The 14575-nt window shown below is 41.6% G+C and overlaps 1 protein-coding gene across 5 annotated transcripts in view; it reads left to right on the forward strand.

Moving 5' to 3' along the window:
- Window positions 1-14575, forward strand: part of col11a2 (collagen, type XI, alpha 2) — a 37248-nt gene that overhangs the window by 15115 nt on the left and 7558 nt on the right. For 2 of the 5 annotated variants that reach the window (XM_041053451.1, XM_041053446.1), the window contains 28 exons: window positions 1599-2780; window positions 4153-4272; window positions 5887-6102; window positions 7064-7117; window positions 7342-7383; window positions 7653-7715; window positions 7896-7970; window positions 8233-8319; window positions 8587-8643; window positions 8825-8878; window positions 9069-9122; window positions 9326-9379; window positions 9542-9595; window positions 9753-9806; window positions 9930-9974; window positions 10576-10629; window positions 11153-11197; window positions 11331-11384; window positions 11525-11569; window positions 12275-12328; window positions 12452-12496; window positions 12610-12663; window positions 12856-12900; window positions 13161-13214; window positions 13381-13488; window positions 13960-14013; window positions 14148-14201; window positions 14305-14349. In XM_041053451.1, coding sequence (XP_040909385.1) covers window positions 1599-2780; window positions 4153-4272; window positions 5887-6102; window positions 7064-7117; window positions 7342-7383; window positions 7653-7715; window positions 7896-7970; window positions 8233-8319; window positions 8587-8643; window positions 8825-8878; window positions 9069-9122; window positions 9326-9379; window positions 9542-9595; window positions 9753-9806; window positions 9930-9974; window positions 10576-10629; window positions 11153-11197; window positions 11331-11384; window positions 11525-11569; window positions 12275-12328; window positions 12452-12496; window positions 12610-12663; window positions 12856-12900; window positions 13161-13214; window positions 13381-13488; window positions 13960-14013; window positions 14148-14201; window positions 14305-14349 — 2922 coding nt within the window. The remainder of the gene's footprint in view (window positions 1-1598; window positions 2781-4152; window positions 4273-5886; window positions 6103-7063; window positions 7118-7341; window positions 7384-7652; window positions 7716-7895; window positions 7971-8232; window positions 8320-8586; window positions 8644-8824; window positions 8879-9068; window positions 9123-9325; window positions 9380-9541; window positions 9596-9752; window positions 9807-9929; window positions 9975-10575; window positions 10630-11152; window positions 11198-11330; window positions 11385-11524; window positions 11570-12274; window positions 12329-12451; window positions 12497-12609; window positions 12664-12855; window positions 12901-13160; window positions 13215-13380; window positions 13489-13959; window positions 14014-14147; window positions 14202-14304; window positions 14350-14575) is intronic. The other 3 variants (XM_041053448.1, XM_041053449.1, XM_041053450.1) reach the window with 3 other exon arrangements.

Below are 14575 nucleotides of genomic sequence, written 5' to 3' on the forward strand. Positions count from 1 at the left end.
GTACTTAGTATTTAGTTCTCCACTTTTTACTCCTATTACATACATCTCATCCTGTTCCACCACAAACCAAAACGTTGAGATGAGATGAGAAGTTGAAGAGGGCAAGTTCAGGTTTAGAAAGGGTTCTCACAAAACCTTTTAAGCTCATAATTAATTGTGAAAGGAATAAGATGAAAGATGTATCACAAACAAGAAGACAAACCGAGCAGATACGTGTTATCATAGAAAACAAACAGGATCGTGCAGAGCAGCCTTCTCTTTATGTCATCTTGGTCAAGTAGTGTCTGTAGATAATTTCTGTTTTCATTTGCATTGTGTGGAAGGTAGGTGGGGGTTGTCACACTGTGGGTGTGAAGAAGATAATCACAGAAAAGCTAAATTATTTGACGTTCATATGCTTTCCTGTGATTGTTTGAATTTCCTGCGACTCGTTGGTTGCTTGTGACAATCCCCACCCACTCAGCTTCACAAAAACACTTCAGACAGATTTGCAGTTCTATTTGACCAATGTGTGTGTCTGTATTGTCCTGTTACCTGCATGATTTCTTAACGGTCTTAGAGGATGTCGCCGCATGCACCTACTGTACTTTTGCATCATCGGTTTCCAAACCAACTTTCCAGTCAACATGGGAATATCAGTGCACATGTTTTTGTGTTGGTAAATACATTCATGGTTGTATATCTGACTTTTATACGGCATACATGACATAAATGTATGCCACAGTCTGTCTCCTTTAAGTCTGTTTCTGTTCTGTATTGCATATTTGAAGAGCTTATATCCACAGTGATGGCCTGTGTTTCCTTCATACTATATTATTTGGGTGAAACTTTTGTCAGTATGTTTTCAGTGTAAGTTTGCATGCATTTTCACTGTAGCAGCATGAGTAGTAATAATTAATGTACAGTAGTTTTCATTTTGTGGTTTTGTGTGACTAACATGCAGATCTGACATACATCCTCCGTCTTTTGCACGGCTTAACAGCAGCAACCCTCCATGTCCTGCAGCTGGACTGCTCAGTGCATTATAAACATGGTGTGTGTGTGTGTGTGTGTCTGTACGTTTGTGTGTGTGTGTGTGTGTCTGTACGTTTGTGTGTGTGTGTGAGTTCAGCACCAGCTTTACCTGACCAGTCACACCCTCAGTGCCTCTGCCAAACCACAGGCTCCGGTTCTCATTAGCACAAAGATGCTGCTTTGTCATTTAATATTGGGAATGGCATTACTGGAGAGATCAGCGAAAAACCTCTTGTAATTGTTCTACATGGATTCGATTTAGAATTTTTCTGAATAACAGAACTTTTTTCAGTTGTATTTTTGTTTACCATTTTAAAACTTGTATTCATCCTCTGCTGTATCCAGTAATGCCTGTACAGTCTCAGTAAATCATCCAAGCCTTAGCCATCTTTATGTCATTGTTTCTCAAAACATCCACTCTTGTCTTTCTCTCTCCTTCTGTCCATCCCTTGTTTGTGCTTTTCATCCCCCTCCCAACCCCTCCATGTATCTTTGTTGTCCTCCACTCTTCATCCCTGTCTTTGTCAATATGCACTTTTACATACTAAACAACATCTCAACAAAACAATAATCACGGATATTAGAAGAAGGCACTAAATGGAAAAGCAGCCCCTACTAAAACCACCCCTGTCAAGGCCAAACCCACTCCAGCTAAGCCAGCCAAGGCTGGACCGTACAAACTTGTAGTCAAGCCACCCATGCCCACCAAGGCTCCCAAGTCCTCCACAGCCAAGCCGTCCAAAGCAAAGCCCACTGCAGTGGAGCTCCTGTTGTCTAAGATCAAACCAACAGCAGCAGCTAAATCTAAGCCCACAGCTGCCCCAGCTAAGAGCGGCAATGGAAAACCAGCTGCTAAGAAAAAAGCAAATGGAGCAGCTAAAGACAGTGGCAATGGGAAAGCAGCTATAGCCAAAACTAATGGCAATGGCAAAGCTGCAGCTGAAGCTAAGCCTACAGCTCAGGCCAAGGTGAACGGAAATGGCAATGGCAAGGCTGTAACTGAGAAGAAAGTCAATGGAAATGGAAAATCCTCAGCAGAAAAGAAAGCCAATGGAAATGGAAAAGCCGCTGTTGTGTCTAAGGCTAATGGAAATGGTAACGGCAAAGCTACAGCAGAGAAGAAAGCCAATGCAAATGGCAAAACTACCATTGAAGTTAAAGAGGTTAAAGCCAAAGTTAATGGCAAAGCTGAGAATAAAGTCAACGGTGAGGCTAAGGCTAATGGCAACGGCAAAGTTATTACTGTGGTAGAAAAGAAAGCTGTTACTAATGGTGCTGCAAATCAGGCAAAAATTGAAACCACTACAAAAACAAAGACTGAGAAAGTTGTTAAAGTAGAAAAGACTGTGGTCAGTGCAGCTAAATCAGCTGCCAAAGTAGAAGCAACCAAGGCTCCTAAACCCACAAAAGCATCAAAACCTGAACCCACGAAAACGGCGAAGGCTGCAGCCACCAAAGCAGCAAAAACTCAAGTGAAGGCAGAGGTCAAAGAGGTCACCAAAGTTAAAACTGTGGTCACCAAAGTCCCTCTGGTCAAATCAACAACGAGCAAAGTTGAGAAGAGTGTGGTCGAAAAGGTTTCCATGCCGAGGAAAGTTGCTCCAACACCTGGCCCTGTCCGGCCCACTCCACCCAGACCCACGAAATCCAAGGCTGTGGTGGACATTAATGTCAAATCCCAGCACAAACCCTTCCCACCGTTTGGCAAGGCCGTGCTGAGTGGAACTGCAGTCCCTGCGAAGAAAGTTACCAACGGTTATCAACAGGTACAACAGGAGGGCTCATGTTTGGGTCAGAATGTCCAGCGTCGTATGTCCCATCTGTCCCATCTGGTTGCCAGCTCTTTCCACCATCCAGGGTCTGCAACAAAATTTCTGTGAAGCGTAATGTTTGCGTCTCCTTTATGAATAGTTTGACCTTTCAACAGGTGGCTGGCAGTGCAACTTTTGATGCAAATCCTTAATGGTGGACAATCTGGTCCTCAGAATGGAAGCTGGTTCATACCAAGCTGGACGCCTTCTCCTCTGTTTATATATCATATGATCTTCATGATCAGCCCAACTGCTCCATATGATATGATACAGCACATTGAAGCATGGCTAATTGTACAGCTTCATTGTTCTTTACTTCACTTCATACTCTTACCTTCAAGCTGCTGAAACGGGATCTCAGAACCTGAATACACTCCATCGCTCCGTCTCTCTCTTTCCGGGGAAACCAGTCAAATGAATGAGCATGGATTGCTATGGCACAGAAACTAAACCTGAGAAAACACAAATACTGTCACACTCTACACACATGCAGCACAACAAAACTCCCCTGTCACTCTGTCATTCTCTCTCTTTGTTTTTTTTTTTTTGAAGTACCTGTGTTTTCTCTCTGACACCTGTCTCCCTGTCTCTGGTCATATATTTTTTTTTTTTTTCAAACATGAATAAATCAGCCTCACAGAAACCAAAAAATAAGCTTTAAGTGAGCTTTCATTAGAGGTTCACTTTCATTCATTGTGCAGTCTCCTATGAAGCTGCCATGCTTCAAGATAGAGAGACATTGTGAGGTTCATGGTCATTCGTGGGTTCTGGAAAATTCATAACACGTGTTGACTGTTATATTGAATTAACAGAGTTATGTTCTGTGAGGCTGTTAATTTGGGTTGTTTCTCAGTTTTCTGGTCTTGGGTGAAACTAGACATCCCAAAGCATCAGGTCATGATGTTTTCATCTTCAGGGATGGATAGAGGCTCTGTGTCCTTCCTCCACTAAGAGCAGACTTCACCCTTTCATGAATCTTGGCTTTGTGAACTTTAAAAAGCAAAAATGGTTCAAAAATACGATGAAAAGAAATCTCAGCAACGTAGTCTCAGTGGCTCCCTAAATCTTGCACATGGCAAAATTTATAGTCACTGACATTCTGAAACTACCTGAAATTTCTTTTCTAAAATGGATCTTTGCAACTTTAAAAATGTGAGTTGCCAGTAAACATTGCTTTGCCTTTGGCAACCGCAGTTTTATGATGTGTTCCATTTTCTTCTTTTAACTCATCAGTACCTACAAGCAGACTTTGAACTAACCACGCTCTTCCAATCAAATCTGCTTACTTCCTCCCTGCTCCCCATTTCCTGTCAACTTGACCAATCAGGATGTAGACACTGAATATGCCGAAGCTGGCCACACTGCTACAGAGACTGATTATTACTATGAGGAGACCGTCCCGCTGCCAGAGGGTGAGGTGACTGGACATGAAGAGGTCCCTGTGCAGGTAAAAAGAAAATGACACACTGATCAGTGACACAGATGAAGGACATGAAATAATCAGAAAAGACCAACAGAATAAATCAACCTCATGTAAAATAAATCCCAAATCTCTAGATAGATTTGCTCAATTTGCCCAGTAAAGTATAAAAACTCAAAAGTTAGCGATTAGCATACAGTGACAAAAACAAGAATGAATCATCACGTGAATACAAGAGACGTCCATCACCTGAGGGACAAGACGGTGTGATACCTATGTGGTGGTGAGCCCAGTTCCTGTAGTTTAACCCAGTAGCCATAGCTCTGTGTCTGTCTTTACACTTTTCTAACCACACGTCACTGTTCTGTTGGCTCTGACGCCACGTGACAGCACATTGAGAAGAGAATGCACCACATTCATCTGCTCAGACCATCAAACATTTTTATGTGGCTCCTCTTTTCCCTAACAACAAGATTCCAGCTTTGTTCTCATCGCAAGATTCATGGTTGATCAGTTCATCTTGTCATAAGAACAAAAATCTTGTGAAAAAGGGATCCACATAGGAATGTTTGATTTTCAGTTTTAACCACAGCAACAAAGGGAGATGAATATAATGCATTCTCGTTAGAGAGAAAAATCTAACTGAACCAGAGAATTCAGTAGTTGCTGCTGATTTTACAGCCCTGCACTGTCAGAAAGTGACAATGAGTTTCTCACAGTTCTGATTTCTTCTCACAGTTCACTTATTTTGGCAATAATCCATATTGTCATCACTACCATTTTATCTGAAGTAGCTGACTTTGATGACTTTGTTTTGATTCTAAGAATATTTTTGCTGCTGTTTTGGAAAGAAAATTGTCAGTCAGTCTATATGGTATTTATCAGGAACATATATTCTCATTATATGTTGTGATAGTCTTTCACATGTATTCATTTTTCAATAATTGCTTTTTCATGTGAGATAACCGTACAGCGTAATTCCACCGGATTCATTTTTTTTATGTTTTACCATGGTAAGTAAAATAGACTATAACATAGTTTTTGCTTTGCGTAGTGTAGCACATAGCAGCAGCTTGTTTTCACAAAGTGTTTCAAATCAGTTCTGTGTGTTTAAACATTATAAACAAACTTTTATAATGTCTGAAATTAGCCCTACGTTTAGGAGAAATCGTCTGGTCACAGGTCATCACACACACAAGCTGATGATGTGCTTTGATGGAAACACAAACTATTTTAAGTTCAACAACAGACGATTAACAGGAGATTTAAGGTTGCAGGACAGACCTGCTAGTCCACAGTTCATCTGAGAAAATCAGACTGAAGTTACAGCATGAAGGACTGATAGAGTCCCCACAGTCTGTCGGATGTCTTTTTGTTTTCTGTCCCTATGTCACTGTTTATTTGCTAAAGGTAAGACTCACTTCTTTCTATATATGCCCCTCTCTTCCACTCCCCCTGTTGTTTCCTTCTCTATTTCTCTTTCCTTTGCTAACATTTTCCCATCATACATACCTCTCCCTTCTCCTTTCACTGTTCATTCTTTTTCCTCTTGGATCTTTTTTTTTTTTTTTTGCCTTTGCTCAATTCATCCTCTCGTGCCCCTCCATCTATCCCATTGCGGCTTTGATAAACCCAACCCAGCCCCAGGTGGAGTCAACGTTGGTGGGAGAGGAGGTAGATGCCACCAAGGCAGGCGGTGAGGGCGAGGAGGTCTTCACTGAGGAGTATGTGACTGGGGACGTGGGCCTTAAGGAATACGACTATTCCTACAGGGACTACAGTGAGCCATTACTGGAGACTGGAGAGGTCGAAGCCAACATGGGCCCCGCCCTGTCCGCTGTGACAGACGAGGGAGGCGTAAGTCGTTTTGCTTCAGAGGCAAAAAACAAGCAAACAAACTCGATTTCAACCAAATCTGAATCCTAGTGTTTGTCAGACTGTACTCAGTCTTGTTTGAGCTTGCTGCCTTTAAAAGCCCATTACAGACAGATCTATCATGTATTTGTGCATGTTTTTTGTTTTAGTACTCTGAGACCTATGTTAACCTTCTGACCAGCTACAGCTCTGACCATAGTTACCTCTTCAGACTTAACCTGAAAGTTGAACCTTCTGTCTACCCTTGTATTGGTGGTTAACAACTGTTTTAGTTTCCTACCTAAAGTGTAATGTAAGTAAATTCAAAATGGCCACCACACAAATCTATTCATAAATTCAGTTTCATATCAGGCAAGCTCAATCAATCACAGAGGAACCTGTATTTGAATGCCTTTCAAATACTTTAAGGCCCGAGGCTTAGTCCCTACATCATGGTTGAAATGGGTTTTATTCTGTACTGTGTATAGTGAGCAGCACAGGACCCCAGGAAGAATAGCTGTTACCATGGTACAAGCTATTTGGGATCCTAGTAAACTCAAACAGTAACTTGAACTTTACATACACTGCATAAAGAGGCATTTCAAAGAGCAGCGAGGGACTGACTGCCGCATCTTTGGTACTGAATGCCATTTATCTGAGTGTATAGCTTCATGTAGAGCTGCTAAGCCCAGAACGTCCTCCGTATCTATACAAACAATTCTGCGAGTGACGGACCAACAGTTTGGAGAACCAAGCAAAACCTTTATCACAAGCAAGACAGGTTTTTATTTTATCATTCTGTGTATTCTGTGACCACTGAGACAAAAGGAAGACTTTTGTCTCAGCATTGTCTTTCATATGCATTCTGTGAGTGTGTTTTTTTCGTTTTTGTTTTCAATGGGTGTGTTTAAGTACGTCTGTACTGACTGCGCTGTGTTGTTGGCTACATGTGTGTTTTCCTCAGGCCGCCGTCAGAGGCCAGAAAGGAGAGAAAGGAGAACCTGCTGTCTTGGAGCCTGTGAGTTTCTTTTCTTTAAGCAGCTTTACCTGAGCAGGTGTATGTGACTGAAAGAAAATGCTGCCCCCACTCACTTTTCCCAGAAGTTACAACTGAAGAACCTGAGCATCTTTTCTTCTTGACGAGCCGAGATGCTGAGCGTGTTTCCATTTTTCATTTCAAATGATTTTTTTCTTCAGTGCATTCAGTTATTTTTATTTTTAACTTCCTTTTAATTTTTGCAGGGTATGCTGATTGAAGGACCTCCAGGACCTGAGGGACCTGCTGTGAGTAAATGATGGTTATTCCTTTGTTTTCTGTCCTAAAGAAATTTTACTGACTTACCTTTAAATATGAGAAACACTGTCCTTTCTCTTCCAGGTCAGTAACCTCGTTCTGCTGACATTACATTAACATTAATCTTGGAATGTGATATTTAAGATATTGATATGCAACGCCACAATCAAACTACACCTGACACTGATGTAAAAAAAAATAACCAGTTTATTGAGTGAATAATCAGAATTCATGAACACTCTTCCACCACCTGTTTCAGGGTCCTACCGGCCCCCCCGGCTCTTCTGGACCTCCTGGCTCTGTTGGTGACCCCGGCGAGAGAGTGAGTGTTTCACTTTATCTGAATGTTGATTTGTAGAGAAATTAGAGCTGAATCTGAGCACTAACAGTTTTGAGTCATTATTGGTCATTGCACATGTGCTTTGAAAAAAAAAAAAGCACCTTTCATATCCACTCTTTCCTTGAACCTACAAGCTCACCGCTCCCTCTCTCCATCCTTAAGGGCACTCCTGGTAAACCTGGCCTGCCTGGAGCCGATGGCGTCCCTGGACCCCCGGGAACCTCAGTCATGCTGCCGGTGAGTCGCCCTTCACATGTGATCTGTTATTATAGAAGCTGTTACGTTCGAACGGCCATAACTGATGTCAGCTCCAACATTATGTGTATCCACTACAGTGGTTTGATGCTGGCTTTTATTAAACAGTGGAAACTGGCCAACAGTCCATTAACCCTCCACCATGTTTTGATTTGTTTGTTGATGTGTTTTTGTTTGTAATTTTCCATTAGTGTTTTTTGTTGCTATTTTCAGTTTATCCTTATTCGTTTTTTTCTTTTTGCAGTTCCGTTTCGGTATGAGTGGAGGAGATAAGGGTCCTGTTGTTTCTGCGCAGGAAGCCCAGGCAGCGGCCATCTTGTCTCAGGCCAGGGTCAGTCATCACTTTTACTTAACATGTCCACTGTGCAGACAGTTTACCTTCAGACTCTGGCACTGATTCTCTGTGTCTGTTAAAGAACTTTGTGTGTATAGATGTAATAACGTCAAGATCAATAATGATCTTGGTTAATGAGTACAAAATAAATTCTCACCCAGGCAGATTAATAATGAGTGTGAAAGGAGATTTTCCTTTTCCTCCTACATCACGAGCAGCAATGTGCCTCCATGATCACTGATTATAAGCTCATGTTTTTTTTAGATGGCTCTGAAAGGACCTCCTGGACCGATGGGATTCACTGGACGCCCTGGACCCCTGGTACGTCATTTGGACCCTTACCTGTACATATAAAGCGTTTGTTGTTGTTATTGCCAACTGTCACTGTTTCTGTTAAGTCTCGCAAATGCAAAACAGCTTTCATGTTTCTTCCTCATCATTAAGGGGTGAAAGGTTAGATAGTTTTGGTTCTGATGGTGATGACTACTGCTGTCGGTTTCAGGGAAGTCCTGGAAGTCCTGGTCTGAAGGGAGAGGGTGGAGACCCTGGTCCTCAGGTAAAGACACTTACTGCGCCCAGCCTGAACTCTCAACAAAATCAAATCATTTGAATAATATTTATGTCAAATCATGTAATTAACCCTCCCTTTTACTTTACAATGCATGTTATTATTGAACTTGTAATATACTCAGGTTAGATCTATGGTATGACAGGCATTTATCACAGACATATAAATCATTTCTCAGGGCCCCAGGGGACCACAGGGTTTGATGGGACCTCCGGGCAAAGCAGGAAGAAGAGTGAGTATAAAAACCCGTCGGCCTATCTTGTAATTTCTTTCTTTATTTAGCTGAGTGCTTGTTTAACCCAAAGATTAAAGTTTTAAGGAATTAATTGTTGCTTCTCAAAGAGGCTCAGGCACTGCTACTGGTTAAATTAACTCTATAATCCTGTCAAAAACAAAAACATGGGTGATATTTTTCCTCCGGTTGCCTCGTAACAGGGCCGTGCTGGAGCTGATGGTGCCAGGGGAATGCCAGGAGAGTCCGGACCTAAGGTAAACTCTCTCAGGTGTCAATCCATAATGGACATCGTCAACATGATGAATCTACAAGTCAAAAGTTCACACTCAGTACTAAGGCATCAACTTCACATGTGACACATCTCTACCTTCTACAGTGCAGTTATAATACCTCACATGTCTGTGTGTCTCTCTCAGGGTGACCGTGGTTTTGATGGTCTTCCTGGTTTGCCTGGTGACAAAGGACACAGGGTGAGTCAACAGCAGGACATTCACAGTGCAAAGGGACAGCGTGACAGTTCAGAACAAGTCAACAAACCTTTGTTCTTGTTCTTGAATGTGAATCTGTTTGTGAGCAGAGCTGAAGAATTTTCTGATCCCTCACTCCTCCACTTTCTCATCTCCTCAGGGTGACACAGGACCAATGGGACCCCCAGGATCTCAGGGAGAGGACGGAGAGCGGGTACGAAGCCACGAGAAAATAATCTGAGACACGATTCAAAGCATCTGTCGTTTTGTGTCATAGCCCTCAGTCAGCTGCATCTTTCCTTCCCTCCTTGATTGTGTTGTTTCTGTGTGTTTCCAGGGAGACGACGGAGACGTTGGACCCAGGGGTCTCCCAGGTGAACCAGTGAGTGTTTCCATGGCAACCCAGCTGATTTTAAATTTCTCCTTATTGTCTAGTTGTATGCCACTAATGCTCCCCATGAGTTCTGTTATAAAGTAACAATAAATACATATACATATACAGATATACAGATATACAGATATACAGACAGATAGACAGATAGATAGATAGATAGATAGATAGATAGATAGATAGATAGATAGATAGATAGATAGATAGATAGATAGATAGATAGATAGATGGATAGTTTTTTTTTTAAGGCAAGGACTGTATAAGACTTCTAAAGGCATCAACTTATATTGTTTGTGGGCACATGCTCAGGGCAAAGAAGCCAAAGCATGCCATCTTTTGATATCCACCCACAAGCCATCAACATGAGGACGGAACCAAAAACCATCTGAAAAACATTTGTCTGGTTAGAAGGATCTTATAGAACATTTAGTCATATTTTAAAAATAATGAGTCCTGCTGTCAAAGAGCATAACTTCCATAGCATCATTTAAAAAAAAGTCTGTATGGTTTTTTTACAAATACTTGTGTTTGTTTGTTTGTTAGTTTGATGATGCTTTAGCTAATGTGCCCTTCCGTGTGTGTGTCTCTCTAGGGACCTCGTGGTTTGCTTGGACCCAAAGGTCCTCCTGGAATCCCTGGACCTCCTGTGAGTAGAAACAGTTTCACGCTACATCGTGCTGCTGTTATTTTGACAGCACTGTTTTATCCCTCTATGACCACAGAACACCCACAGCACCTCCTGAGACACCACCCTCTGACCTGATACAAAGACGGGGATAACCAGTAATCTAAAAATGAACGTGTTACGTTCCCGCAGTCACCTCAAAACAATACCAAGACACCCAGTATCACCCAGGATTAAGGCAGCCAAGTCCACAGGATCCATCTGACACTCATACATTATATTTATATATACTGGTGTTGTTTGGTTAAAGAAGTTTAAAAAACATGCTCCACAGATTTCCACAGAAGTTTTTTTCACAAACTTCATAAACAGACATGTATTTGTAAATTCGGTGGAGATCCCCTCTAAGCAGCTGAGTTTAAGTGATGCTGATTTTCCACAAATCTAAAGACATTATTAGTCAGATATTAGTGTTTGCAGCTGTGTGAAGTGTTTCTGATTCTGTTTCTGATTTTTCTCTCTGTTCATCTCCTCTTCCTCTCAGGGTGTACGAGGAAATGACGGGCCCCATGGTCCCAAAGGAAACTTGGTCAGTGTCACTTTAAGTTGTCATGTTATTGAATAATGTTGTACTTTTGCATCAGAAGATAATTAGCGGTGCTTCTCCTGCTGTTTCCTTTGCATTTGTCATCACTTTATCTTCCTCTGTTTCTGTCTCTCAGGGTCCCCAAGGAGAGCCAGGACCTCCAGGTCAGCAGGGAACCCCAGGAACTCAGGTGAGACAGAGGACAGTAGTGTGATAAAGAGCAAAGGCATGTATACACATGCACACAACAACAAAAGGAAACAGTGACACTGAGCATGCATATGTCTCATGTGTTTGTTGTTTTATTGATTGATTTATTTATTTTTGCAGGGAATGCCAGGACCTCAGGGACCCATCGGACCCCCAGGAGAGAAAGTAAGAATACAATACAATAGAATAACCAGTATGAACTTATTGATTTCCCCGGTTTCACCTCTTTCACTCATGATGTAGAGATGTAAAAGAGAAAAAAATCAGCCAGACTGTAAAAATAAGATTTTTATGATTTTTATTTACATACCTAACTTGCTGCTGCTCTGTGATCACTCTTTATTGGTGTCTGTCTCTCTTACACTTACAGATATGTTTCATTGCTTTCTTGTCCAGAGTTACAGGAGATTGATGCCACTCTTATGTCTGACTGTTAAATATGAATGAAAAACTGGAAACAGCTAGCCTGGCCCTGTCCAAAGGTTTTTAAAAAATGTACTTACTAGCACCTGTCTCACTAATGAACCCACAGTCCCCCTGTGATAATGGCAGCTGAAGTAACACTGAGATTCTGCCTCCTCCTCCTTCTCATAACGGAAAAGAAGGCGGCGGCAATTTCAACTCTCTAAAAACATTTTTGGTTCATGTTAATCTTTTTCTGGTGGTTTATGGAAGTTACCAAACAGGTTTTGGTTCAATAGCACCACCCTGTGGACTGGAGTGGAGCCTACAGAGAAGTGCATCTGTTTAACAGACCAATACTGAATAAAGACTCTGTCCAGTTATGTTACATTTGAAATGTACTGTTTATGGAGCCTTATATCCACTGATTTATTTCACTCATGATCATCTTGTGTTCTCCTCCATCAGGGTCCCACAGGAAAACCAGGTCTGCCAGGAATGCCTGGCGCTGACGGCCCTCCTGTACGTTTCTCTCCTCCTTTTCTTTAATTTTTTAAATATCATGACATTGCAATGGAACTAAGCTGAATCCACCGACACCAGATTTCCTTCCTGAGGCTTGAGCTTTCTGTCTTCTCTTCTCAGGGTCACCCAGGAAAGGAGGGGCCTACTGGCACCAAAGGAAACCAGGTGGGTGCCATTCATAACCCCTTCACACCACGTTCTTTCCATCCAACATGTATGTGTATTTGAAGGTATTTATTGTGTTGTCAACTCGTCCTTCTTTCTTTGACCTCCTCCAGGGTCCCAGCGGTCCCCAGGGAGCTATTGGCTATCCTGGCCCTCGAGGCATCAAGGTCAGTTCATTTTTGTCAGGTAGCTCTTAGAAATCAGCAAACAGTTTTTTTTATTGTGTCTAATTGTTCAAGTCTTTTTGCACAATTTCAGTCACTTTTTTTGTGTTGCATGTGCAAACAAACTGAACCAACACAAGACTTAGATATTCCTGAGCACATCATCGTTCTGATTATTTAACGCTCTGATTGCAGGGAGGTCAAGGGATCCGTGGTCTGAAGGGCCACAAAGGAGAGAAGGTAAGTGATTCATTACAAAAGAATATCACAAAATTCACTCACTCAAAAATACCGTCTCTTAAATGGCAATTACTCTGGTAAACTACAGCTATATATAGTTTTTTGTTGATGCACAAAAGCATAATACTAAATTTTTTTAAAAAAAGGACATGTGCAGGTCCTGTCTGAAGGTGTTTTGTCCTAAAATCTAAAACAAGGCTCTGATATATTGTTTTGCTGCATGTGTAAATATATATATTTATGTTTGTTTGTGTTTTTAGGGAGAAGATGGTTTCCCTGGAATTAAAGGAGATTTTGGTTCAAAGGGAGAGAAGGTAAGATGGACTGATGGTAGACTGAAGGATGAATGGATGAAGGCCGGGACTGATTGACTAACTTGTTCATTGTCATGTTACATCTTTTCTGTGTTTTCTGAGTTACTACTCTTTTACACATTGTGTTGGTTTATTCTGATGGTTTTGCTTTGTCACCTGTTAACAGGGTGAACTTGGAGTACCAGGACCCAGAGGAGAAGATGGTCCAGAGGGGCCAAAGGGTCGCGTCGGACCCCCCGGTGAGATCGGACCACTTGGACTAGTTGGAGAGAAGGTATGACTCGTTCACTGAGGACAAGATTACATGACTGGCTATTAGTAACATGAGTTGAGTTACTGATGTTGTTTGGAGCATCATTTTCTGCTTTGTTTATTTTTTTGTAAAATTCTACTGAAACTGCAAATGAGGAAATTTCCCAGAAACTTACCAAGATATTTCCCATTTTCTTAAAATAATAGGAAGGCCCTGTTTTTTATCACACATTAGGCGAGAACATGTCATTGTGCTGCCCTCTTGTGGTTGTTTGTGCTCTTGAGTGAAACGGTTGTGACATTGATTCATGGAATGATTATACTACATGTAGAATTGAGTGAATCATGGCCTTTCACTGCCTTATACTATACATCTGAGTTTCTGAGGTATATAATACAATTTGTTGTGGACAGGTCAGTAATCCTTAAACACAATTACAGCTGTTGTGACCAATTGAAGTTAATGATTTATAATGTTATTGTGGGATTCCAGGGTAAACTTGGCGTACCTGGACTTCCTGGATATCCTGGAAGACAAGGACCCAAGGTAAGGGAAATGCCCGCACAGCATCTGTCATCCACCGTGACTCATTTATTCATCCAAGGTAACACATTAGTGGTCAGCAGGCCTCTGTGTGGTGATAAACAGTTCTGATGTTGAGATGCTGATTTGCTTTTTAGGGATCTCTTGGATTCCCAGGATTCCCTGGCTCCAACGGCGAGAAGGGAACAAGGGTAAGTCGATGGTTCTGTGGAAGAGTTTGCTTCAGACTATTCAGACAATCTAACCTGGTGGATTGAGTCTGTAATTGTTTTGTTTTTTTTGTTTTTTTTTTAGGGTCTCACTGGCAAACCAGGGCCAAGAGGACAAAGAGGACCAACGGTACCTTTTCACATCCACTGATTCATTCATCCATTTATTCATTCATTCATTTATTCATTCGGTTGAACACAGACAAAACTTTTACTTTCAGTTTGCTCTTGGTATCAAAGAATAACTTAACATCAGGCTGATTGAAATTCAAACCTGTTTCACTTTGTCACATGTGTAAACACACACAACAGTAATGTCACAGGGTCCTGAAGCACACGTCAGGAGCAGTGTGGTC

The sequence above is a fragment of the Toxotes jaculatrix genome, chromosome 13 (assembly GCF_017976425.1).
Source record: "Toxotes jaculatrix isolate fToxJac2 chromosome 13, fToxJac2.pri, whole genome shotgun sequence".
NCBI classification, from domain to species: Eukaryota; Metazoa; Chordata; class Actinopteri; family Toxotidae; genus Toxotes; species Toxotes jaculatrix.